General features: G+C 32.8%; 9 protein-coding genes and 1 pseudogene across 10 annotated transcripts, besides 6 other annotated features; 8 read left to right on the forward strand and 2 right to left on the reverse strand.

Moving 5' to 3' along the window:
* Positions 1–44: 44 nt before the first annotated feature.
* Positions 45–81: a mobile genetic element.
* A 2,559-nt stretch (positions 82–2,640) lies between these two features.
* Positions 2,641–2,944: a mobile genetic element.
* Positions 2,945–2,967: 23 nt separating this feature from the next.
* Positions 2,968–3,038: a mobile genetic element.
* A 1,887-nt stretch (positions 3,039–4,925) lies between these two features.
* On the forward strand, positions 4,926–5,119 carry TVAGG3_0722040 (uncharacterized protein; the record flags this gene model as incomplete). Its single annotated transcript, XM_051244167.1, has 1 exon — positions 4,926–5,119. A coding segment is annotated over one exon (194 nt), but the record flags the coding sequence as incomplete, so codon positions are not given.
* A 106-nt stretch (positions 5,120–5,225) lies between these two features.
* TVAGG3_0722050 lies at positions 5,226–6,010 on the forward strand (annotated as a pseudogene). The gene has a single exon. A coding segment is annotated over exon 1 (785 nt).
* Positions 6,011–6,884: 874 nt separating this feature from the next.
* TVAGG3_0722060 (protein ubiquitination) lies at positions 6,885–8,165 on the forward strand (the record flags this gene model as incomplete). Its single annotated transcript, XM_001303921.1, has 1 exon — positions 6,885–8,165. One exon carries the CDS (start codon positions 6,885–6,887, stop codon positions 8,163–8,165), a length of 1,281 nt encoding a protein of 426 aa, XP_001303922.1.
* A 409-nt stretch (positions 8,166–8,574) lies between these two features.
* On the forward strand, positions 8,575–9,778 carry TVAGG3_0722070 (uncharacterized protein; the record flags this gene model as incomplete). The annotated part of the gene is made up of 1 exon (XM_001303922.1): positions 8,893–9,777. One exon carries the CDS (start codon positions 8,893–8,895, stop codon positions 9,775–9,777), a length of 885 nt encoding a protein of 294 aa, XP_001303923.1.
* Positions 9,779–14,275: 4,497 nt separating this feature from the next.
* Positions 14,276–15,578: a mobile genetic element.
* On the forward strand, positions 14,371–15,498 carry TVAGG3_0722090 (Mariner transposase; the record flags this gene model as incomplete). The annotated part of the gene is made up of 1 exon (XM_051244168.1): positions 14,371–15,498. The coding sequence occupies one exon, from the start codon at positions 14,371–14,373 to the stop codon at positions 15,496–15,498; it is 1,128 nt and encodes a 375-aa protein (XP_051090755.1).
* Positions 15,579–15,675: 97 nt separating the features above from the next.
* On the forward strand, positions 15,676–18,678 carry TVAGG3_0722100 (ribonuclease H protein family; the record flags this gene model as incomplete). The annotated part of the gene is made up of 1 exon (XM_001303924.1): positions 15,676–18,678. The coding sequence occupies one exon, from the start codon at positions 15,676–15,678 to the stop codon at positions 18,676–18,678; it is 3,003 nt and encodes a 1,000-aa protein (XP_001303925.1).
* A 971-nt stretch (positions 18,679–19,649) lies between these two features.
* On the reverse strand, positions 19,650–20,369 carry TVAGG3_0722110 (uncharacterized protein; the record flags this gene model as incomplete). Its single annotated transcript, XM_001303925.1, has 1 exon — positions 19,650–20,369. The coding sequence occupies one exon, from the start codon at positions 20,367–20,369 to the stop codon at positions 19,650–19,652; it is 720 nt and encodes a 239-aa protein (XP_001303926.1).
* Positions 20,370–20,938: 569 nt separating this feature from the next.
* Positions 20,939–20,976: a mobile genetic element.
* Positions 20,977–21,798: 822 nt separating this feature from the next.
* Positions 21,799–21,828: a mobile genetic element.
* A 1,619-nt stretch (positions 21,829–23,447) lies between these two features.
* TVAGG3_0722140 (uncharacterized protein) lies at positions 23,448–23,810 on the forward strand (the record flags this gene model as incomplete). Its single annotated transcript, XM_001303926.1, has 1 exon — positions 23,448–23,810. The coding sequence occupies one exon, from the start codon at positions 23,448–23,450 to the stop codon at positions 23,808–23,810; it is 363 nt and encodes a 120-aa protein (XP_001303927.1).
* An 18-nt stretch (positions 23,811–23,828) lies between these two features.
* Positions 23,829–24,071, forward strand: TVAGG3_0722150 (serine threonine-protein phosphatase family; the record flags this gene model as incomplete). Its single annotated transcript, XM_001303927.1, has 1 exon — positions 23,829–24,071. One exon carries the CDS (start codon positions 23,829–23,831, stop codon positions 24,069–24,071), a length of 243 nt encoding a protein of 80 aa, XP_001303928.1.
* A 4-nt stretch (positions 24,072–24,075) lies between these two features.
* TVAGG3_0722160 (uncharacterized protein) lies at positions 24,076–24,924 on the reverse strand (the record flags this gene model as incomplete). Its single annotated transcript, XM_001303928.1, has 1 exon — positions 24,076–24,924. One exon carries the CDS (start codon positions 24,922–24,924, stop codon positions 24,076–24,078), a length of 849 nt encoding a protein of 282 aa, XP_001303929.1.
* Between the last annotated feature and the right edge of the window lie 263 nt (positions 24,925–25,187).

The following is a 25,187-nucleotide window of genomic DNA, read 5'->3' on the forward strand; positions in this document are numbered from 1 at the left end:
ATTTCATTTTTCTCATTCAATTTAGAATTTACAAATGTCAAAAATTGAGAGCTGTCACTTTTGACGAATTTCTGTTTATTACAAAAGTGCCATTTCCAGAATGAATTTGAATTGTATTACCAATAATCATGCAGTATATTAAAGTTATGGTATCCGTATTATATACTGTTCCAAATAAAAAACCATTTTCTACAAAATTATCCACAAAATAGCAATAATTAAAACAAGTATTTGCATTATTAGATCTAATAAGCCCTAAATTTCCTGCCTCACTTTCTGTTGCACTATTATTCCTAAAAATCACATATGAGTAATTTGCCGAGCATTGGTTTTGACCGCATAATTTCAGTTTTCCACAATTATTAGTAACAATAGAAAATTTGACACTAACATTTGTACTTTCTCGAAAGTAAAGCGCTGATTGATTGACGGCATAATTTTTGGTGATATTATTCTCAGAAAAAATGATATTTCCGCATTGTGCTCCCAATCCATCCGATCCTTGTATTATCCCTTGATTATTATTTGTAATTGACATTTGGCTATAATAATGAATTCCATTTTGGTTAGTTTTAATAAATGAAAAAATTGAATTTGCTTCTGGGCCAGCGCAAGTTCCCTTTCCACAAATCTTTAATAAGGCACAATCTTTGCTATATATTCTTATGGCAGAATTGATTCTGCCAGATGAAACATTTGTAATTGTGCACGATGAAATAAGTGATCTAAATTGTCTATTATTATTACTTGAAAAATCATTCTCTATTATGTCAATAATATAAGAGGAAAAGTTTTCAAAGATCACATTTTCTAAATAAAAATTAGAGCAATTAAAATTATATGGTTTGCTGTTAGTAGAAATGTTATTATTGTCTTCACCATATATATGATTCCATTCCGAATCATGATTGGCAATTGTTAGTTGCAATAAGGATATCAAACCGAAAGATTGTCCGCAAATGTGACATATTCTAATGAATTGAAAAAGTTTCTGCAAATTTTTAATCATGTTTAAAATAATTGCATTTTTGATAGATTCAATATTACCCAATTAATAATTGAATATGACATATAATACGTTACATTTTTTAAAGGAGATTAATATCTATTGTATTTCTAATAAACACATAAAATTCTATTAAGTTTTAAGCCTCTATTCAAATAACGTTTTTGAAAATTATTGAGACTATTTATCAAATATTTGATAGCGGTCATTTTTTGAATAATAATTAGAATATAATTACGAAGATATTTTTCAAAAACAAAAATTATCTAACATACAATTTTCAATGTTTATTAAACCTTTCTAAAAATGAATAAATATTGTGTGTGTATGTGAGCACGTTATAAAATTAATCATCATGATTAAAATTTCGGAGAAAAAAGTCATTATTTATAAACGAGATAATATAGAACATTAAAGTAATAGATGATGAAATCTTATTCAATGGTCTCAATTTTACGAGACCATTGAATAAATAAATAGGTTGACTTTAATTGAATCGGAACCGAAATAAATAGTTTACTTTAAATGATCTCGTAATATTTGTTTTAATCATGTCAGACACTATAATAAATAATGATCTATTTAGAAGTTGTTAGAAAATATACTATAGAAGAAAACCTTAATTATTACTAATTTTTTTGGAATATTAAGGGTGCACCCGTATGTACGTTTATTTGAGAGGAGGATTACCCTCTCAATTTTGAGGGATTCGTTAGTTTATTTTCTCGATGAATATGCAATAAAATTTGATTTTTACCTTATCAATATACTTCATATAATATACACATGTTCATGTAAAAACTTTTTTCCAAAATCCTCAGGAATTAAGGGATTTTTGAATTTTAATAGGGTTGTTAGATTCCCGACGATAGGTGTCTTGGAAGATTTGCCTGGTGTCATCATAGTATAGATCCGTATTTTTCCCAAGTGAGCGGGGTATCTCTAATCCCAGCCCTATCGTCCTCCCAGTGTCAGTTTTTAATATAAAATCCAAAATTTTTTTAAAAATAAAAATTTCGAGAAATTTTTAAAGTTTTTTTTTTCTTTGATTTCAATAATACAAAATAAATTTGGGAGTAAAAAGACACTATTTAATGAAATTCATATGAGTGAATGTGGATAAATACTCTCAAAACATACAATTTATATATTTTTTCTTTATGTTATCAACTAATTAGTGATAATTTTTTTTGAATCAAATTTTTTTTTCATTAAAAACATAATATATAACGCAATAATGATGTACACATACGTATCTACACATCAAAATATAAAGTTTGTTTTGGTCTGGGCATCCCAACCAAAAATTCTTAAAAAATTGAATAAAATTGAATACTTGGGGCTGGGATACCCAGCCCGAAACCGAATTGAATTTTTTGAATTAAAGAATATATTTACGTATTTATAATATATATGTGATGTTTATAAAAAATACTAAATTTTTGTAAAAAAAATTCAATTTATTCAAAACGTACATTAAGTGATCACTTCATTAGTAGGATCAGCGATCCTACTAAATGGTGAGAATGCCACTAGATAAAAAGGGAGTCCTTGGAGCTCTTGATCTCTTGTCAGTAGAGTCCATAATGAGGCATGGCATCTACTGATTAGAGATCAGAGCAATCCTACCTTACCTTCAGGAGCTACAAAGCTCCTAATCGTTACGAGAGGGAGCCTTGGAGCTCCTGAAGCTCATCAGCAGAGGCTATTTACCATTTGGGCCTCTTCTGATGAAAGATGCGAAGCTCTTCTACGAACCAGGAGCTCCAAAGCTCCTAATCCTTACGAAAGGGAGCTTTGGAGCTCCTGAGTCTTCATCAACAGAGTCCCAGATGGTAAATGTCCTATGCTGATGAAAGATGCGAAGCACATCTTCGAACCAGGAGCTTCAAAGCTCCCATTCCTTACGAAAGGGAGCTCTGGAGCTTCTGAAACTCCTTTTATTATCAGATAGGACAGTTTTCTTCTGAGGCTTCTCATCAAATCTAAGACTTCAGAAGAAAGCTGTCCTATCCGTGTATACTTACATTCTAATTGACTACAAGTGTACAACTTTAAGGCAGAGATTATCCGAGGCCTCTCATCAAATGAGGGACCTCGGATAATCTCTGCCTTAAGTAGTCAAATAACTTTTCTGACTATTCAGGAACAAGAGAACAAGAGTTGGAATACTTTAAGGCAAGGTTCTTCCGAAATCTCTCATCGAATGAGAGACTTCAGAAGGACCTTGCCAAATCCTTGAACACTGATATCCTTGGAACTGAGCTAGGACCAAGAAGAAGTAGTGTACTATAGCTCACGATGGTAATCTCGGAATTACTTATATTGCCACATGCACAATATCTATTCAGCCAGACTCCTATATACAAGAAGTCAGGCTGAATAGATATTGTGCATATGGTTTGCAGAACTCTAATAACACATAAAATTTTGTTATCCCAAAAAGGTGACATTTTGGGTGTATCGTCCATCCCAGGGATGCAAAAATCACATCACCTTGTATCTATAATCATAGTGTCTTTAAATCAAAAATTTTATTTTGGAGTTAGTTTTATTGATTTTTCAATAAAAAACATTTCTAAAACAAGAAAATAAAACGATAAAATATTTATATTTTATATAAGGATCTTATATATTTAAAATAAATATCATTTTATTTTTTTCATTGGTGTCTGTCAAACCATAATACACTATTCAAAAATTCAATGTGTCTTGCGGTTTCAAAAGACACATTCAAATTGAACGATAGCACAGACACTATTGAATTTTACCCATTTTATTTAGTTTTTACCCTTTTTATTTTTAAGAATTAATGACTGAAACACAAGATGAATATGAATCCAAATTTGAGGGATGGATTGATTGCAAACTTCCTCCCAAAAATATCCCTCGAAAAGTACCTCCCTTACCAAAATTCGAGGATACTAAATTCTCAACTAATAATAAATGTCGAGTATGTTTCAATATTGCTTATCTTCCAGATACAAGCGAAAAATCGAAAGAACGAAAAAGACTTTATTGTTATTGTTTAGCGATACATTACAATTTACTAACAAAAACATATATGCGCTGCATTTATCATCGAAAACCATCAGAATTTGATGAAGATCATCAGCATATATATCAAATACAATGTGAAAATAATCCATATACGAGAAGAGATTTAATAAAACAAGATAGAAAATTACTTTATGTTGTAAAATTTGTTGTGGATACCAACATGTCAATCAATATGGCCGCTTCAGGTGTACTAGAAGATTTCGCCCGACATGTCTACTCCACCTTCAAGGGAGTAATCAATTTTCAACTCAAGATCCCATATAGAAGAGACGAGATAAGGGATGGAATCATTACATTAGCCGACTTGGTAGCTCCAAAAATACACGTTGAGCTTGACAAGATGGGCTACTATTCGATAACAATTGATGCGGCATCACACGGAAGCCGGCATGGCTTTTTTGTGATGGCTAGCAATCCAGCAAAAATGAAGAACCATATCTTCATTGATACTATGATCGCTGATGGTTGGAATGCCAGGGATTACAATAATTTCTTTGAATGTTTTACCTTCCCAAAGGATTTCCTTTCTGCAATTGTTGCCGATGGATGCCCCGCCCAAGTTAAAGGGCTGTGCCACTGGAGGAGATGCGGAGCACTATATCCGGGTCTTCAAACCGTTTATATCCGATGTGTTGCGCATCTCCTCAACTTAGTGGTGAAGCATACGGCAGACAATTGTGCAGCTTTCGCAATGCAAATTAATTATTGCAAAGCGATAAGCAAGGAGTTATCGAAGCCGGACACGAGAAGGGCATTGAATATGAGGGTTATTCATGTTCCGGATCATCGCTGGATGTTTTTCTGGGATCTTCTGAAGTGGATAAAAGAAAAACACCCTAAAATTTATGAATTGTTCAATATGGATGATCCACCGGAATCTGTTCAGATCTTAAGGGATATGGGAATTGATTTCAAGGATGGACTTCCACAATGGTTGTTAAATTTCGAAGAGATTCTTTTACCAATCAAGAAACTCTTGAATTATGCAGAGAGTGACGTTGGCTGCTTCTGCTACATCTATCCAATGTTTCAATCGACGATTGAGCAGTTGACCGGAATTGCAAATCGTCCTGAATTATCAAGTTCGTCAAAGCGCATTGCAGATGCATTAATCGCCAACATGAATGAAGTTTTTGACAAACAGGGCAACTACGCTTTGATGAAATTTGCCTTTGGTCTAACTCCATGGGGCCGGTCAGTCATCCGCGCAGAATTGAACATGCATACTGAGTACAAGCCAGACGTTTCACTCTTCTTCCAAGAACCAATACCTATCAATGCTGAACTTGAAATCCCTCCAAGGAGCTACACCCCTGATCATTTGGATGAAGTGGCAGAGGATCAATTGGACAGAAATCTAGATATAGAAGAGCCCGAGATTGAGAACGAAGCAATTGAAGGTGATGGCCAAGTAGATGCAGAAGACATTGCTCAGGATGAAGAAGTTGAAGAGAATGAACCAAGGAGGAGACTAGGCAGGAACCTTGGTGAATGGGCGTCTCTGTCAATGCAAGAAGTGGAAGAGTACAGCTTCAACGATTTTATGATCGAGATGCTTTCGAGACGTGCAGAAGCAGAAGCGAGGTTCTACAAGAGAAGTTCGGCCAAGAGAACATAGCTAATGAGTACAAGAAAGCTCTTTCCAACTTTATACATATGAATGAGAGTGAAATCAGGAACAACACCGACCTCACCTGCTTGGATCAAAGGTTTTGGGTAGCATGTGATGCAAATTTCAAGGCATTGAAAGAGATTGCCTTAAAATTCATGTCTATTGCTGCAACCGAAGCTGATGTGGAAAGAATGATTTCAATTGTGCGGAACCTGCGTAATAGGTTTAATCAAAACGCACGTGAAGATCTAATAAAGTGTAGAATCCTATTGAAGCTTTTCATGACAAATGAAATCCTGAAAAAGATATTTCCAGATCTGACTGATCTTTAACTTGCCGTAGCTCCTTGATGCTGTAGCTCCATGCTGCAGCTTGACCTACTGTAGCCCCTTGATGCTGCTTGATTGTAGATGTTGGCCTTGAATGATGCCGCTTGACCTGCCGTAGCTCCTTGCTGCCGTAGTTCGTTGCTGCCGTAGCTCCTTGCTGCTGCTTGATCGTAGATGTTGCCCTTGAATGCTGCCGCTTGATTGTAGATGTTGCCCTTGAATGCTGCCGCTTGACCGTAGATGTTGGCTATGAATGTTATCGCTTCAACCGCTAGCTCCTAACTGCCTCCAAACAGCCGTTTTGCTATGACCTCAATCACTTTTATTTATTATTTTAAATATTATTTAATTTTATTATTTGAATAGGCCAACTTATTTTTAACAACCCTAGTAAAAATCAAATTTTATTGCATATTCATCGAGAAAATAAACTAACGAATCCCTCAAAATTGAGAGGGTAATCCTCCTCTCAAATAAACGTACATACGGGTGCACCCTTAAAAATTTGAATACTCTGATGCAATCGAAGAAACAAAAATCATATCTAGATAATTACATTTTCACAACATTTTTGAGTCACGCCACACCCCTATTGAAAGTCGGAAAAGTGCCAGTAGACTTTCTATTTTTTAAATTGACACACATTAAATATCCGATATTGAAATCCCTTCTCTTAATCATAACAAAAACAATTGGGATTTAATGTATATAATTCGAATGAACATATGAACTGTTCACTTTTGGAAAAGTAAATTACGAATAAATTAGGATATGAATATGTTTAGTAAAATTAAAGAGAAAAATTGAGAATAAGAGAAATAATAAGGATTGAGTTTATGAGAACAGATGTTGATGCGTTCAAGAAGAGTGATTTTGAATGCACCATCACCAAGATGACCATTGCTCATTAGTTAAAAGCAAACTTTTCTTATTAGAAGATATCACATTCAATCTGAATATTTCAGGTCAACGATCAGGATATATCGAATTGATAATTGATGACTCAGATATCATCGAAACTCATGAAAGATTCGATTTTAGAAATAATGGAATTATTACACAGACTTTATCAACAAATATGAAAGCAATTTTTTCGAAGTATAGTATTGATTTATCAGATATCGACAGTGAAAAAATGCAACAACTTATTGAAAATGAAAGAGGACAACACAAAATAAAAATATACCTCATTGATGAAGATGGTATCAAATCAAATGAATATGAATTCAATTTTACCTTATTATGTTCATTCAAACCACGTATATATGAATTTTATCGTAGGTCTTCTCCATGGAATTTAGGATCTTCTGCAGAGTTTTTATTAAATTTCGACATAAAATACATAGCTGGTCCTATTTCAATTTACACTTCTTGGGATGAATCACCAAAAAGATTTAATATAAAAGCAAATAGTAGGGGTATGTATTTTTATATTGAAGCTCCAGATATACCAGGTGAACATATATTAACAGTTTTTCTAATGGATGAAAATGGTGTGAAATCGGATTCAAGAACAGATATTGAACAATTTAATGATGACCCAAGAGTTTATGATACAGCACCTAGCATAGATATAGCTGATAGTCCAGATTTCGTTATCGAATGCAATGTAACAGGATTAGATCCTGGAAAAGAATATTATATTGGTTTAAAACCGAACAACAAAACAGGTGAAGTTCAATATTTCACTGCAAATTCTAAGAGTGAATTTGTAATCGCTTCAATCAATGCTCACTGTGATTCTGATAATCAAAAATATGAAGTTTATATTGGAGAAAAAGATGGAACAGCATATGATCATATAACAAAGGAAGTTCATGTTGCAAAATCTTATAAACTCTTCAATCCACAAATTTTCGAGATGAAAACGGAATTCATGAAAGGAGAAGTATATTATATCCCATACATCACTGGTATCTGGTGTAGTTTTAAATGTTATTTCAATGATACAATTTTGGGCATTGGGAATTTTGATTTTTATTATTCATCTAAACCAGATTATTATATTGCACGTTTAGATATTCCTTATACGTATGCCGGCCCATACCGCGTTTCGATGGTTTTCGAATATAGGGATGCGTTAAACACGCCATTTGACCGGGCGTACATTTTTTTTGTTCGCCCAAAAATTTCGCCATTTGAGAAATTCAAAAATTAAAAATAAAATTTTAATCTTGATTTTTTATTTTCGTGATTTTTTTGAAACTTACATAAGCGATGAAATACTTTTTTTAAGTAATCGTTTATTATATATAAATATATCTTAATAAATTTAATTCCTTAAGGTAGAGCGTGTTCAAATTTAAAATCTCATACAATATTTTCTTAATGGCGTATTTTTCTGAGGTCGCCCAAATAAAGGCAAATTCAAAATTGAGAACTCCAAGGCGTATGGTGAGTATTCAAAATGTACGCCACTTACAAAATATTGAATGTGGATTATCAATTTTTTGGCGTGTTCAATTTCAAATTTTGATATTTATGTTTATTTTATTCAGTATAATGCTAAGAATTAAAATATAAAATTCATAGAATTTTTTCTTTTAAAATATTTTACATTTTTATTAGACCACTCCTAGACTAGTCATCAGGTTATCCTCAGATCATCCTCAGACTACTCCTTATCAGATTACTCATCATCCTCAGACTACTCCTTAGACCCCTCCTCATCAGACTACTCCTCAGATCTTCCTCATAAGACTCCTCCTCAGATCTTCCTCCTGAGACTACTCTTCAGACTACTCCTTAGAGTCCTCCTCATCAGACTAGTCCTGAGACTAGTCCTCAGACTACTCCTGAAACTACTCCTCAGATTATCCGCAGACTCCTCCTCAGATTATCCTCAAACTACTCCTCAGTCTAATCCTCAGACTCCTCCTCAGATTATGCTCAGATTATCCTCAGACTCCTCCTCAGATTATCCTCAGACTACTCAGATTATCCTCAAACTCCTCAGACTACTCCTCGGTCTAATCCTCAGACTACTCCTCGGTCTAATCCTCAGACTACTCCTCAGATTATCCTCAGACTCCTCCTCAGATTATCCTCAGACTCCTCCTCAGATTATCCTCAGACTCCTCCTCAGATTATCCTCAAACTCCTCCTCAGATTATCCTCAAACTCCTCAGACTACTCCTCGGTCTAATCCTCAGACTCCTCCTCAGATTATCCTCAAACTCCTCCTCAGATTATCCTCAGACTCCTCCTCAGATTATCCTCAAACTCCTCCTCAGATTATCCTCAAACTCCTCCTCAGATTATCCTCAGACTCCTCTTCAGATTATCCTCAAACTCCTCAGATTATCCTCAGACTCCTCCTCAGATTATCCTCAAACTCCTCAGACTACTCCTCAAACTCCTCAAATTATCCTCAGACAACTCCTGAAACTACTCCTCAGACAACTCCTCAGATTATCCTCAAACTCCTCAGACTACTCCTCAAATTATCCTCAAACTCCTCAGACTACTCCTCAAACTCCTCAAATTATCCTCAAACTCCTCAGACTACTCCTCAAACTCCTCAGACTATTCCTCAAACTCCTCAAATTATCCTCAAACTCCTCAGATTATCCTCAAACTCCTCAGACTACTCCTCAACCTCCTCAGATTATCCTCAAACTCCTCAGACTACTCCTCAAACTCCTCAGACTACTCCTCAAACTCCTCAGATTATCATCAAACTCCTCAAACTACTCCTCGGTCTAATCCTCAGACTCCTCCTCAGATTATCCTCAGATTATCACTTTACATATATATATATCGATAACTAAATAATTACTTATTATACTTTCTTTATTTTTTTTAATTTTAAAATAATATTAATATATCTTTCTACGTTTAATGATGAGAAGAGAAAGAGGAGTAAAAAGAGGAAAGAGAAAAGAAAGAGAGAGAGAGAAAAAAAAGAGAAAGAAAGAAAAAAAAGGACGGCGATAATTTTGTATTGTTTTGTTATTCTGCCGAATGGCGTATTATTCTATTTTTAAACGGTCATGGCGTAAAATCGTCGCATCCCTATCGAATATGCTAAAGTAATAAAATCTTTTGATTATGACATTAATATTATTGATGCATATACACCATCTTTCGATGTTAAAAGTAGTGTATACAATAGAGATTATACGGTTAGAGATGAAATAAAATTCGATATAGAGGTTTTGGAACCCAACTATAATCAGAAATTTGTAGTTAATATATCAATTAATGGACAAAATGAGTCACTTATGACTGAGACAGCATATACTGGGCGTTTTACATTCGAATATAAATTCAACTTAAAACAAGAAGGTGAATATAGTGTTCAATTCTATTTCGCAGATCCATATGTTATTTTGCAATCAAGGTTACATAAATTTTCAATAAAATACTATCCAGAAATCAATATTGAAAAATTAGGCCCTAAAAGATCTACAATGTATTCAGGAGAAAATTGTACATATAATGTTACGATTATTGATTATCCTCCTTCTGAAATTTTCACTATCAAATACTATATAGAAGGTTCAGATGACATTAGACAAATTGATGGCGTACACACATCTGAAATTGATTATATGACTTCTGTAAATGTATCCATACCAGTTCCTTCAATGTATGGAAAATATAATGTAAAAATTAAAATTATTAACTCAACTAATCAAGTTGTCAAAGATGAAGAATTTTCCTTTGAGAAGAATGATCCATTGACTAGCTACCAACAAACTTCTACCATCCCTGAAAAAATATGTAAAAATGCTCAGATTCGTGTAGAATATTTAATCGAAGGTGGTGATAATCCGACATTCTACTATAAATTTAATAATTCTCGCATTTATAATAATCGAATGGTCAAGCTCACAAATGAATATGGAAAACAAAATGAAGCATGGGGTTATTCCGATACAGCATACCGTCTTGGAGAACTCCAATTTGGTTATGGACTTTTCGAAGATGAATCTAATTTCACAAACAAAACAGTTTTAGTTGAAGACTGCAATGAGCCGTTCATTGATCTTTCTCCTCGAGATTGGAGAAATCCTTTATATTACAATATTGGTTTTGATGTCAAATGTAACCATGTTCCAGATACATACGTCACAATATATGCACAAGTATTTGGTTATAATCCTTATGTTGTTACATCATATCATGCCACAAACAAAACATTTTATCATTCATTTTATGTTCCTGGATATTTATTCGGAATTGGTAATGAATATTTAATTATTTATGCCATTAATGAAAATAACAAAATTACCAACATCGAATATTTAAGATTCCAAAGACCTATTGATATTTATTTGGGAATTGAGGCAACTCCATTGACACCATTATACAATCCTGGTAAAACCGTGTTGATTTCCACCAAAGTTGTTAATGTTAAACCAAACACAAAGGTCAAGTTAAATTGTTTTAATCGTGATCAATGGATAAGTTACTATAGTGGTTTAGAATTAATAGGTAATAATAATTACCAAACATCAGAAGTTATATTAGAAATTGAATTACCTGAAGTTTATAATTATGGATATTTTGAAATTGAAATTCAAGCTGGTAGCGATGACTACGATACTAGAAGTAATTCTATATCTCTATATTCATCAGATAAAAAACCTACAAAAATTTTGCATTGGAACGAAACAAAAGATGTTTATTATAAGAATGGTGCAATAAACTTTGATGCAATTATTTCTGCTGAGGTTTTTGGAGATTGCTACATATATTATTATTTTGATAATTTATATGATGATGATAAATATAGTTATTTCAATGCTGAAGCTATCACCAATGTTAATACTCAATTGATTATCCCACAATTTTATGATTCAGGATATCATACAGTATCAGTATATCTGAGAGATAGATTCATGCAAAAAAGTGAAATAATGACGAGAAGTTTTTATTATGACATGAGGAATGCTCCAGTATTAGAAATCACATATAACAATTACTATAATCGAATATTTTATTTCTTCGAAACAGCTAAATTTGACGTTAGTGTTCAAGATTCAGATGTTGGTGATCATATTTATGTTTATGTTAAAATCAACAATGAAGAACCAATTCTTGTTTTTGATCAACAATCTGAAGGGCAAAAACTTACATTCAACTATGATTATAAGATTCCTCATATTGAGGGAACTACAAAAATTAAATTCCTTGCAAGAGATTCAACAGATGCTGATGCTGTTTCACGAGAATACCACTTATATGTTCGAAAACATCCATCTGTCTTGATATCAACAAATATATCAGAACGATATAATCCAGGTGAAACAATAGAAATTAAAGGTTTTGTCGTTGATTGTGATCCAAATAAGAACTACGAAGTAATTTACTCAATATCAGATAAATCTGATAGTAATCTCAAGGAAAACATTGGAACCACTAATATATTAACAAATGATGATTTCTCTTCCAATGAATTCTCATTTAATCTAAAACTGCCTGAAATTATCAATAATTACACCCTTCATTTTTGGGCAAGGGATGAAAACTATGTATCAACATTCACAACAAAATATGAAATCATTTTATCAGCTGCTCCACAAATAATTTCATTATCGTTTGTTAAAGAAACCATTGACCAACGTGAATCCCTTCCGATTACTTTGGAAGTCAAAGATGATTCAAAATTCAGAGTTTATTGGAGGTATGATGATGAAAATTCAAGGAACAATATATCATACTCTGCGTTTATCACTGGAACAAATGAAAATCAACTCATTAATCTTTATACTAATCCTGAATCTTCAAAAAATGCAGGTATCCATCAACTTACGGTCTGGCTAGTTGATGAATTCGGTCTTCAATCTGAACAAATTACGAAAAGCTTTATGGTAACTAATAATAGATTCAGTGTTTATATTGGTTATTATATGATCAACTATACATTAAAATACTCTGATAAAGTGGAAATTAAAGAAGGCTATGTTGAATCAGAGAATGAATTACCTCTTAATTTATATTTCTCCATCGATAATGAAGACTTTGAATTGATAAAAGAAAATTTAAGTAGTTATTATTATAGAATTCCAACCACATATAAAAACCCACGAATTGAAGGTGAGCATCGTCTTAACTTTTTAATTAAAGAAGTTAATTCAGAAAATAATAGAGTTCGTCTTTATTATCAAATTTTCTATGTGGTTAGAGAACAAAAGCTTGAAATTATCAACAAATTAGAAAAAGGATATCCAATCAATTCGATTATCCCAATAACAGTTAAGCTAGTTGATTTCAATCCAAACCAAGATTTCGAACTCCAGTACTTTGATGGCATGGATAATTACCCAATTGGGACAGTTCATGTTAATGAGGAATATTTTGCAGATTTGATCACATTCAATTATAAAGTCAAGCCATGGAATATTTTTAATTTTATTATAAATATTACATGTTTTGATGGAGATAAAATGTACTCAATTGAAAGAAAACTCGCAATAGGTGAAAAACCTGAGTTTGTTATTCGTTCAATATTCCCTCAAAAGTATTATGAATTTGAAACTGATTTAATTGACTTTGATCTTGGTGTAAAATGTGATCAAAAATGTTCAGTTATGGTATATGATAGATATTATAGCGAGCATTTTAATATAACCAAAAATGAAATCTCGTCTTATGGAAGATTAATTAATATATCATGCTCAGTCGATTTAAATGAAGGTAAATTTGATGTGTATGTAGTTGATGATAAAGGAATCAAATCAGATGAAATTAGCTTTAATTTAGAATCAAGTTGGTCACATGCATCTCGCTTTGAAATTAATTCAGATTTTCATGAACATATTTTCTTACATGATGAAATTTACATGAATATAACTGTATTTAATACAAAATGGCAACGTATTACTGGTGATTTTCAGTATAAAATTGATGATAATAGTGATTTTCAAACTGTTTTTACATACACTACAAATTATAATCATCCTTCATTTAATCAAGAAATTACGATTCCCAACCCTAGAGTAGAAGGATATCATATATTATATTTGAGGACTGTCAATCCAAATAATGTTTATTCAATTACTAGAGTATTAGTTTTTTATGTTGAGAGATATCGAAGCATTTCATTTGAAGTATTACCAAAGAAGGCATATTCTAATCGAGAATCAAACATTATTTCTGGATATATTTTAGATTTTGATCCAGATACAAATGCTGATATATATTTCAAAATTGATAATGGTGAAGAGGTTCATGTTGGACAATTTACTTCTCATTCAAATTACAAGACTGATTTATTTGAAATAACAATTCCAAATGGCGATGAAAGAACTAAACATCATATAGGGTGTCCAAAGGTGCGTTTAGCACAGCGCTCTATATGAGACTATTAAAGGAGATATATGCTGATTATAAATATAATAAAAAAATATGAATATATGTATATGATGAGTATGTTGTATTTTGGCGCCATGCCGGGATATAAAATGAATTTTGAGACAAGAGGCGGTTTCGCGGGAAATTTTGGCGGGATTTTTTTCATTTTTTTAATGAATCATAAAGAAAACATCCTCGCTCTTGCAAAAAAATGCAAAGACTGTAAAAAAATCTACGAGACATTGGTAAAATGCTTCGGTATGGATGCTCCTAGCTATTCCACTGTAACGTATCATGTTAGGATGTATCACTTCATGAACAAAAAGGCGCCCATCATAAAAATTGACAAAAAATCGCCGGATCAAAGAAAAATCAAAGCAATTCTTCAAGCGCTAGATGAAGACCCAAGAGCATCACTCAGAAGGATAGAGGAGATGACAAAGATGCCACGTACAACAGTCAGTTATTATCTGCACAATTATTTGAACTACATACTAGCGTATACACGTTGGGTTCCGCACAACCTTAATTCAGTTCAAAAAAAATCTAGAGTCCAATCTTCGAAAGAGCTCCTCTCTATATTGGGTGCGTATCAATCCAAGAAGTTTCGCTTTTTAGTAACAGGGGACGAGTCTTGGTTTCAATATGCAACAGAAGCCAAAATCATGTGGATCCCGAAGGATGAAAATCCGCAAACATTCCCGAAGAAAAAAATTGACACACCAATGATGATGTTGTCAGTTTTTTGGGGCGTGAATGGCATCATCGCAATTGATATTCTTCAAAAACCTAATACGATGAATGCTCAGTATCTAATTGACAATGTTCTTACTCAAATTATCAATTCTGATGAGTTTGAGAAATCCAAACAACAAAAACAAAAGTTTGCAATTCATTTTGATAATTCAAGAGTTCACAAAAGTCATAAGGTAATGAATTACTTGGTGGAAAACAATGTCAAAGTTGTTCCAAACCCAATTTATTCACCTGATATTGCACCCTCTGACTTTTATTTATTCGGCACGCTAAAAAAGAGAGCTGAAGGACGCGAATTCGCGAGTCCAGATGATCTTGAAAATTTTGTAAGAGAGCAATTTGAGCAATTTTCTCATGATGATTTAAAGCGTGTCTTTCAAGCCTGGATCGATCGCTGCGAACGCGTGATTGAATCCAATGGTGATTATATTTAAATAAACTTTATATATATGTAACTTGTTTATTTCTATTCGCAGTATTCAGGTTTGTGCTAAACACACCTTTGGACACCCTATATTAATATAATTTTGAAAGATGGATCAGAAACCGTTCAAGATTACGAGTATGAATATTTATTCAATCTAGATCCTAAGGTTAAACTTCTCAACAATATGCGTGAAACGTATTATGCATTAGATCATTTCGATATTCATGTTGAAGTGAGTGATAATACAATAGCCAAACTATTCTATTGCCTCAATGAATTGTATGACAAGCAAGTTGAATTATTCAGTTTTGTTTCAAATGGTGAAACAATTACTAAAGTATTACAGATTCCATTGAAGTTTGCATTTCCATCAAGAGGAAATAACAAATTGCATTTATATGCAATTGATGAATTTGATGCAAAATCGGAAGAAATTGTTGTAGAATTTAATTACAACCCAAGTATTTTCGCTCCTCAAGTAAATTATGTCTTTGATAGTTCAAAGACACTTTACGCATATCATCAAACAATAGATATCAGTGGTCAGTATAAGTCAGTAATGAACAGTATCGTTACATTCTATTACAAGATAAATGACACTGATTATCAAGAAATTAAATCATACATCGGTTGTGATATGTTCAGAGATTTCAGTTTGAATATTCCAGTTCCAAGATCTGATGCCATGTTTGTTGTAACAATTGAAGCCAGAACGAAGAATGGTGCAACATCACAGTTCATCACTCACTTCCTCAGAGTCGAAAAGAGACCAGGCATATACATGGATACGGATATCAAATTTGCTCAGAAGAAAGGAGATGATATAACAATCAAAGGATACATCGGAGACTTCGATCCAGATCAAACTTTCAAAGTCTATTATTCATTAGTTCCTATGGAAAGCAAGAAGAGATTACAAGAAATCGAAAAAGTATTAGTTGGCGAACTATTAGTCGATGATAGGCTGCGCTCTGACTCATTTTCATTTAATGTTAGTGTTCCAACAACAGCAGAGAAAAAGAAGATGAAGATCTGGGCCGAATCAAATGGAGAATCTGTTGCTTCTGCTCTCAATGAATCTAACTTTCTCAATATCCTTCCAACCATAGAATTGGTAGGTAGTGTTGATAAGAACTACTATCCATCTTCGAATATTGATCTTGAATTGAATCTTAAAGATGATTCATCTGCGAAAATTATGATTATCATTGACGAAAATGATATGAATAACTTGACAGATTATATCATATGCAACGATGAAACAGTAAATGTCAAGAATACAATAGAGATTAATCAATTATCTCTTAGTGAAGGGCCGCATTCACTCAAGATATTTGCAATCGATGATGAAAATGCATTTTCTAATATTTTAATGTATGGAATTGTTATTATTGAAGGAAAACCTCCTTCGATTGAAATAGAAAGTATAGAAGAGAAACATAATATTCTTGGAAATGATCTTTTGACATTGAATTGCAAAGTTCATAATGAAGGAATGAGCGATAAAATAACAGTCAGTCTTACAATTAATGATCTCTCTGAAGTTATATTCACATCGAATTCTAAAAATGAAATGTATGTATTTAGTCACCAGATTACAGTTCCATCAGGTGCAGGAACAATCAAATACGAATTACAAGCAATTGATAAAAACGATATCAAGAGTTCAATTATTGAAGGAAACTACACAAAGAAAGATCCAGAAGATTATACAGCAACAACATCATATCAGATCGGCGAAGGTGGAATACCATTAGAGACGAAATTAATTTCTGCAATTTACAAGTGGTTCCCTGAAATAGAGTCATCCACGAGGAAGATGAACATTCTTTTGAAGTATGTTGAAGACAATTCAGATTCACAAGAAATGAATTCGATTCAAGTTGACAACGAAATGACATTAGAATCATTCAAATCATCACATGCACAAAATGCTATTTCAGGTATATTCGAAGTCTTGCTTAATGATCAAAATACTAATGAGAAGATTGTTGCAATGAAGCAACCTGTCTTGTTCTACAGACCACCTGAATTCGAACTAATCACACCTTTGCAAGGTAAATACTATGGAAACGCATTCATAAACGTCGAAATTCTTATTAAATCAAATATGAATGTTCAGATCAGATATAAGATTGATGATGATGAATACAAGAATCTAACAGATATTCTCTCTGTTCAGAATGAAATGAGCACAAGAAATCAAATTGAAATCGAAAAGGATTCACTATCTTATGAAAGACATTCATTGAATTTGTTTATAATCGATCAATTTGGTCAAGAAACTCCATATCTGACCAAATGGTTCTATTATTATAACTTAAATACGCCAACATTGATTCTTGATCCAGCTGAAGATCCAGAATATATTTATTATCTTGGAGATGAAATTCCACTCAAAGGCACATTGAATGATGAGGACGAAGAAGATAACTTATCTCTTTGGATCAGTTTCAATGATGACCCATTTGAGAAAATATATGAATGTGTATCAGCAAATCGTCCTTCATGTCATTCATTCGATAAAAATGTTACAGGAAGAGGAATCAACGGAACAAATACTATCACTCTTAATGTTCAAGATAGTGGCAAGAGTACATCTAAGAATGCTATTCGAACATTTAAATTTATCAACACATCAAGACCTAATCCTAATGAAGAAACGCCCGACCCTGATGAAGGCAACTCTACAACCAGTGGAAATGAAACATCAGGAGGAGAAAAAACAAATCCAGATCAAGGAAACTCTACCACATCAGGAGGAGGAAACACAAATCCAGATCAAGGAAACTCTACCACATCAGGAGGAGGAAACACAAATCCAGATCAAGGAAACTCTACCACATCAGGAGGAGGAAACACAAATCCAGATCAAGGAAACTCTACCACATCAGGAGGAGGAAACACAAATCCAGATCAAGGAAACTCTACCACATCAGGAGGAGGAAACACAAATCCAGGAGAAGGAAATAAGCCAGTTGAAAGCAAATCTGATTTCCCAGAAAGAACACTACCTGTTCCAATTCCAACCAAATTACCACCAGATTATGATGGAGAAACAACAGAAACACTAATCCAAACTTATACAATCGTAAACACAATTGATGAAAACGGAAAAGAAACTAAAACATATCAAGAGACATTAATACTTTATCAAATTGCTAATCAAGGACAAGGAAGTAAGTGATTTTTTGATAGTGTCTTTGGAAAGTACATCATATGGCCATTAATTGCAGTCATTGTTATCATTTCTGTTGTAATAATTGCATTAATCATAAGAAAGCATCATAATGCAAGACAAGAATCCAGTTCAGAACAGGTCTATGAGTTTAATGATGATGAATATAAATATGATATTTAATTTTTAATTTAAAACAATTTTATTTAATTTATTCCTTCGATTGGATAACTATTTTGATCATTCTGAAATAAATTTTGATAAATTATAATCAGAAATCTAAATTATTACCTGTGAAAAATACAAGTTAATATCAGAAATTAAAATAATAATACATGAATATCATTCAGGGTTATATTTAAATTCTCATAACAAGATTTTTTTGCCAATCACTCCAAATCACTTCATTTTATAAATATATGTCGAATGTCACACATAATTAATAAAAATATTTTTTATTTTCAAAAAGGTACTTTTAATGGGCCAAAAATTGAAAATTTTTAATTTCTCTAGTTTCTAGCCAGAGTCGATACGAAAAGCAAAGGTACCCCCACTCTAAAACTGTTAATAATATCGGCTTGGTTTTAAGGGTATAGATTATATAGATCATTATAAGATATTATGCGTTGAGTAATCAAAAATTCGTCTGTATCATCTTAAGATAAATTCGCATAAAAATACAAAAAAAAGTTTGTAATGAAATTCTTTGAAATATGATATGAAAAATTGTTGGCAGTTATTCGAATTCAATTCTAAGGTAAGTCGCTCGTTGAGTAAATCTATTTGTTCTGAATTCTTGGCTTCTTCTCAGTCATACTATTTTAAAATTTGGTTGATTAATCAATTTTAAGTAAATGGCTTATTGGCTACTGCATGGATTATGAAGTAATGCAGTAATTATTTCTGATTTGTCAAAAAAAGTACAAAAAAAAATCATAATGTTATTTCTCAAGACGAATAATTTTTATTATTCTTCAAGATTACTCATTGCTTTCATAGCGAATTCTGATTTCTCCCCAGCTTTTTGGTAAACGGAATCTGATGCCACCCTTGATGTTGTCATCATCCTCATACTCTTCTTCGTTTGACTCATAACGGAAGCCAAGTGTGCCCCAGCCTCTTGGTAAGTGGTAACGGATACCGAACTTGATGTTGTCATCATCCTCATACTCTTCTTCATTAGATTCGTAGCGGAATATGATGTCGCCCCAGCCCTTTGGTAAGTGGCCTCTGATGTTAAACTTGATGTTATCGTCATCAAGTTCTTCTTCGTTGGATTCGTAGCGGAAGCCAAGTGTGCCCCAGCCTCTTGGTAAGTGGTAACGGATACCGAACTTGATGTTATCGTCATCGAGTTCTTCTTCGTTGGATTCGTAGCGGAAGCCAAGTGTGCCCCAGCCTCTTGGTAAGTGGTAACGGATACCGAACTTGATGTTATCGTCATCGAGTTCTTCTTCGTTGGATTCGTAGCGGAATATGATGTCGCCCCAGCCCTTTGGTAAGTGACCTCTGATGTTAAACTTGATGTTATCGTCATCAAGTTCTTCCTCGTTGGATTCGTAGCGGAAGCCAAGTGTGCCCCAACCTCTTGGTAAGTGGTACGAGATACCGAACTTGAGGTTGTCATCATCGTACTGTTCCTCGTTATGATCGTAGTAATAGTGTACGCTTCTAGCCTGAAGAGCAAAGAGAGGTAACATAAACTTAAATGATCTGATTTCTGTGTATCAGAATTTTTAACCTGATTGTGTCAGATCTGACACTCAATGAGTGTTTCTGACAGGCAAAATCTGATACATCCAGCAATTGGTGTCAATTTGAACTTTATCAATATTTGTCATAAATATAAGAACAAAATATGAAAAAAAGAGTGCGATTGAAATTGAAAATTTGGAAAATCTCTCATTGAGTAAATTCAGCAATTTCTGAATATTGCAATTATTAATAAATACCAGTTCGATATTCAAAACGTTCTAATGATAATAATCTAATGAAATGAGAATATTTCTGTTTCAAATGGAAATGGTATTTTATTCTCTATATGCTAACCTTTACATTTCCGATTTGTTAAATATTTATCTCAAATTTCAAATTTGTCCTCATTGAATAATTTTGATTAAAATGATATACAGTAAAATTTTTAATTCTATAAACTTTTATGCCAAGAAATACGATTATCCATCATTAATATATGTTAATTCATATTTTGATATTTTTTAAAAAATTTTCAAATCAAACAGTATCAAAAGTATGAAATTATTAATATATTTGTTGTAAACAGAAATTCATCAAAAGTAACACCTCAGAAAAGCTAAAATATTGAATTTTTGGAACTTTTGATAGAGCACGTTTTTAAATATTAATTAAAGTAAATGTATATTTTGTAAAGATTCTTTTTAATAAAAAAATAAAATTTTGAAGAAGAACACAAAATCTTCTGAAAAATAATATCACATAAACTCATATTATTTTCTAATATATAACTATTTTATATAAAAATCAAAATCAATGATCTTAAAAGCGAAGGATAAACCTCAAAATTTACGAATATAATGAGTGGGAATATAATGCTTATCTATCATAAAACCATATGAAATATCAATTTTTGCTTTACGCCTAATTTTTGACGACAATTAGCAAAAAATGTTAAATGTTAACACTCAGTCCATTTGAATATGAAAAATAAAATTGACTTTGATTAAATGTTTTTATTTATCATGCAATTCTTCTTGCGACCAAAGATTTGAATAAAAGTTCAAAAAATAAGATAGCTTAAAAAATAATATGAGAGAGGGTCAAAGTTGCTATTTGTCACTTTTCCACAAGAATATAATGGGGAAAAAGTTATCATATAGTTGATCTCATTCACTGAGGTGAGAGATGCATGTAGTGTAATATGTAATGGGATAAACAGTGGGATTACTGCTCTAAGTCCTAGGTTCGAGACACATTGGCTTCATTTTTCTCTTTTTTATTGACGTAAACTATTCAATTTTTGTGTTCTCCATTCAAATTTCAGAATTTTTTTTGCAGATTTCACGCTACATTCGAAGTTACCTTTTGTAACAACCACCACTGCCTACGAAAGACGAAAGTGTGTCACGATTTCACCCGGAAATCCGACGGTTGTTTAAGAGTATGCACTTTTGTCACCTACTCAAAATAATATACGGTAGTGTTTACTAATAGATGAATAGTATATAAATTCTATTAAAATGGATTTGATCCAAAAAAATATAAAACCAAAAATATGGCATTCCAAACGGGAACCGCGGTTGGTTACCATGGATTTCCGTCACCGGTCACATTTTAAAGATTTTTAAAGCCTTATAAAAATATGCTTTGTAAATCATTTTTTGTAAATCGGCAAAAATTTGGTAATTTTCTTCAACTAATAAATCTGCGAATAGCATTTATAATACAAGAACAATCTTTTAAAATGCGTTTGATTCATTTTTGTATAATTTCATATAGGCACATATATTCTTCCGGGACTTTCCGTGATTTTACCGTAAAATCATTAGTTTACACCAATTTTTCCGTATTTTGAATAGTTTACTGCACTTTTTCCGTAAAATTGAGTTACGGGAATCCGCAAAATTTCCGGACCTCATTTTTCATAGAATATAAAAAAAAAAAAAAAAAAAAAAAAAAAAAAGGTAGTGGGGCTTCCAGGCACTTCGTGCCTTCTAGCCCCGAAGATGTTTAGTATAAATGAAGTCTTAGAGGACAAACATGACTATGAGTTTTGATATGACAAGATAGAATATGAGAGAGGTCCTATAAACCGGAGAAAGTGTTATATAAACATCTGTCATATTACTCAGAATATTATACAGAATTCAATAAAAATATATTTTAGGTGAAGAGGTGAGATTTCACCTGTTTTTTCACCTCATTTTTCACCTCTTGAATTTTCATGAATTTCTTCGTAAAGACTTTGTCAAGACTTCTTCGTAAAGACTTTGTCAAGATTTCATCGTAAAGACTTTGTCAAGATTTCATCGTAAAGACTTTGTCAAGACTTCTTCGTAAAGACTTTGTCAAGACTTCTTCTTCGTAAATGTTTTGTCAAGACTTCTTCTTCGTAAATGTTTTGTCAAGACTTCTTCGTAAAGACTTTGTCAAGACTTCTTCTTCGTAAAGACTTTGTCAAGATTTCATCGTAAAGACTTTGTCAAGACTTCTTCGTAAAGACTTTGTCAAGACTTCTTCTTCGTAAATGTTTTGTCAAGACTTCTTCTTCGTAAATGTTTTGTCAAGACTTCTTCGTAAAGACTTTGTCAAGACTTCTTCTTCGTAAAATCAGACAAAAATATATTTTAGGTGAAGAGGTGAGATTTCACCTGTTTTTTCACCTAATTTTTCACCCTCTTGAATTTTCATGAAATTTACACCAAAAATATATTTTAGGTGAAGAGGTGAGATTTCACCTGTTTTTTCACCTAATTTTTCACCCTCTTGAATTTTCATGAAATTTACACCAAAAATATACTACTAGGGTCATTTACGAAGAAATCTCAACAAAGTCTTTACGAAGAAATCTCAACAAAGTCTTTACGAAGAAATCTCAACAAAGTCTTTACGAAGAAATCTCAACAAAGAAATTTTATTGGTAAGTAAATGTGGTTTGAAATCGGACTACTTGTTTTAGGTTTTTTCCATTGTGTCATTTACTTATTTGACGTGGCAGAAAGATATAGAGAATATGAAGATGAACCAATGCCTGCAAATGTTCAGCATATGTACTCGTAAGAGATATTTTTATCTAATATTAAATGGACGCACAGAACTTAGCGAATGCACAGCAACCTGGACAACCAAACCCAGAGAATATTCCAAATGAAGTTAGAATACAAACTGCAATGGCAAACTATGGTCAAGTGCCAACAGATGTACAAATGCAAACTGCCATGTCAAATGACGCTGCGTTAGGCTTACCACCATGGTATGCAAATATGAGATGGAAAGAGTTTTATACAAACCCTGAAGTGGGATATAAACAACTCTATGCAGATGACGCGAACACAGGAGTTGACCCAGAATATGTTTTCTACCAGAGGAGAAATAGAATGTATGAGCTCCAGTTAAAAAATGCAATGGAACTCAACAGGAAACGTAAGAGACTAGGCGGACATTAGATTTTTACATATAGTAAAATGGGTTTCTTTGGAAGAATAGGAAACTTCTTTCGAAATGTTGGAAGAGGTATATGGAATGGAATAAAAACCGTCGGAAGAGGAATTTGGAACGGAGTCAAAAATATTGGCAAAAGAGTAGGTCAGTTCGTTGGTATTATACCTAAAGACCCTGAACCAGAAGAGCAAGCTCCTGTTATACAACAGCCTGAACCTGCACCACAGTCTAGTTGGCAACCAAATCCAACACCTCAACCGTATTAAAAAATCATATTTTTACCGTTCGATAGTAGTTGTATATGAAACTAAGTTCTAAGTAAAACGCGTGGTATAATGGAATTATTCTCTTTCTTCCATCTGTAGTAAACCATACTTGAAAGTCTGAAATACTTCCACTTGGTGGTTCGTATAGCTTTGTAGGTTTTTCGTAAAAGTCATTTGCCAAGCATAAAAAAGAGTTTTGTGCACCAGAAAATGAAGCATGAACTATAATAGCATCTGAGTCGAAAACATTTTCATATGTTCCATTAGGGTTTTCGACTTCATAAAAGTTCGGGTGTACTGGATATTCTGCAGGCTGATTTAACATCCTCAAAAATCTATACCATGCCAAGTTGTTATATTTTGTAGAAATATAAACGTCTTCTCCAAGGTCTTCTATTCTATTGATTTTAACAGTTGCATTTTTCCTGTCATATATAATATCGAGATGGTACTCTCCTTCGTCAATGTTGTACTGTTTTGCATATTCGAGATAGATATCGTTTATTTTTTCTTGAAAAGCTTGAAGAGTTGTTTCTAAGTTTACAAGCAAATTCACTTGTAAAAGTTTTCCCTGTTCAAATTTCTCATACGTATGTTTTTCTTTGTTATAGTATCGAATTTCAAAAGCGACCGTAAATGGGAAACCATGTATGGCTTCTGAAATGAACTTCATTCTACGAAAGCCAATAGCTTTTGTGACGGATGGGTCTCTTAACCATCTTAACGGGTAGTCAAAACGATAGCCTTCATGCTTTACGGTCTCTGTCTCAAACTTTTGACCTACGTTAGTAAAAAGTTCATCTAATGGTTTAGTTGTAGCAACTCTTGAATTTTCTTTTTCTATTGAAAGCATATTTTATCTAGAATAAAAATGTCGAAAGAAACAGCGTCTATGAGAGAAATACAACACAACCGACAACTCATTTTGCAAGCTCTAAATAAGAACACAACAAACTTTTCAAACTATTCTAAGATATCCGAGTCATTGAAAGAAGGAAACTTAAAACTGACGATAAACCCAATGACAGACGAGTTTCTGTTTCAAGACAGTAAGAACCATACTGTTTGTATAAATCCAACAAAAAGAACTTTAAACGAGAAACCTATAGATGAACT

Source organism: Trichomonas vaginalis, chromosome III (assembly GCF_026262505.1).
Source record: "Trichomonas vaginalis G3 chromosome III, whole genome shotgun sequence".
Taxonomy (NCBI): Eukaryota; Parabasalia; order Trichomonadida; family Trichomonadidae; genus Trichomonas; species Trichomonas vaginalis.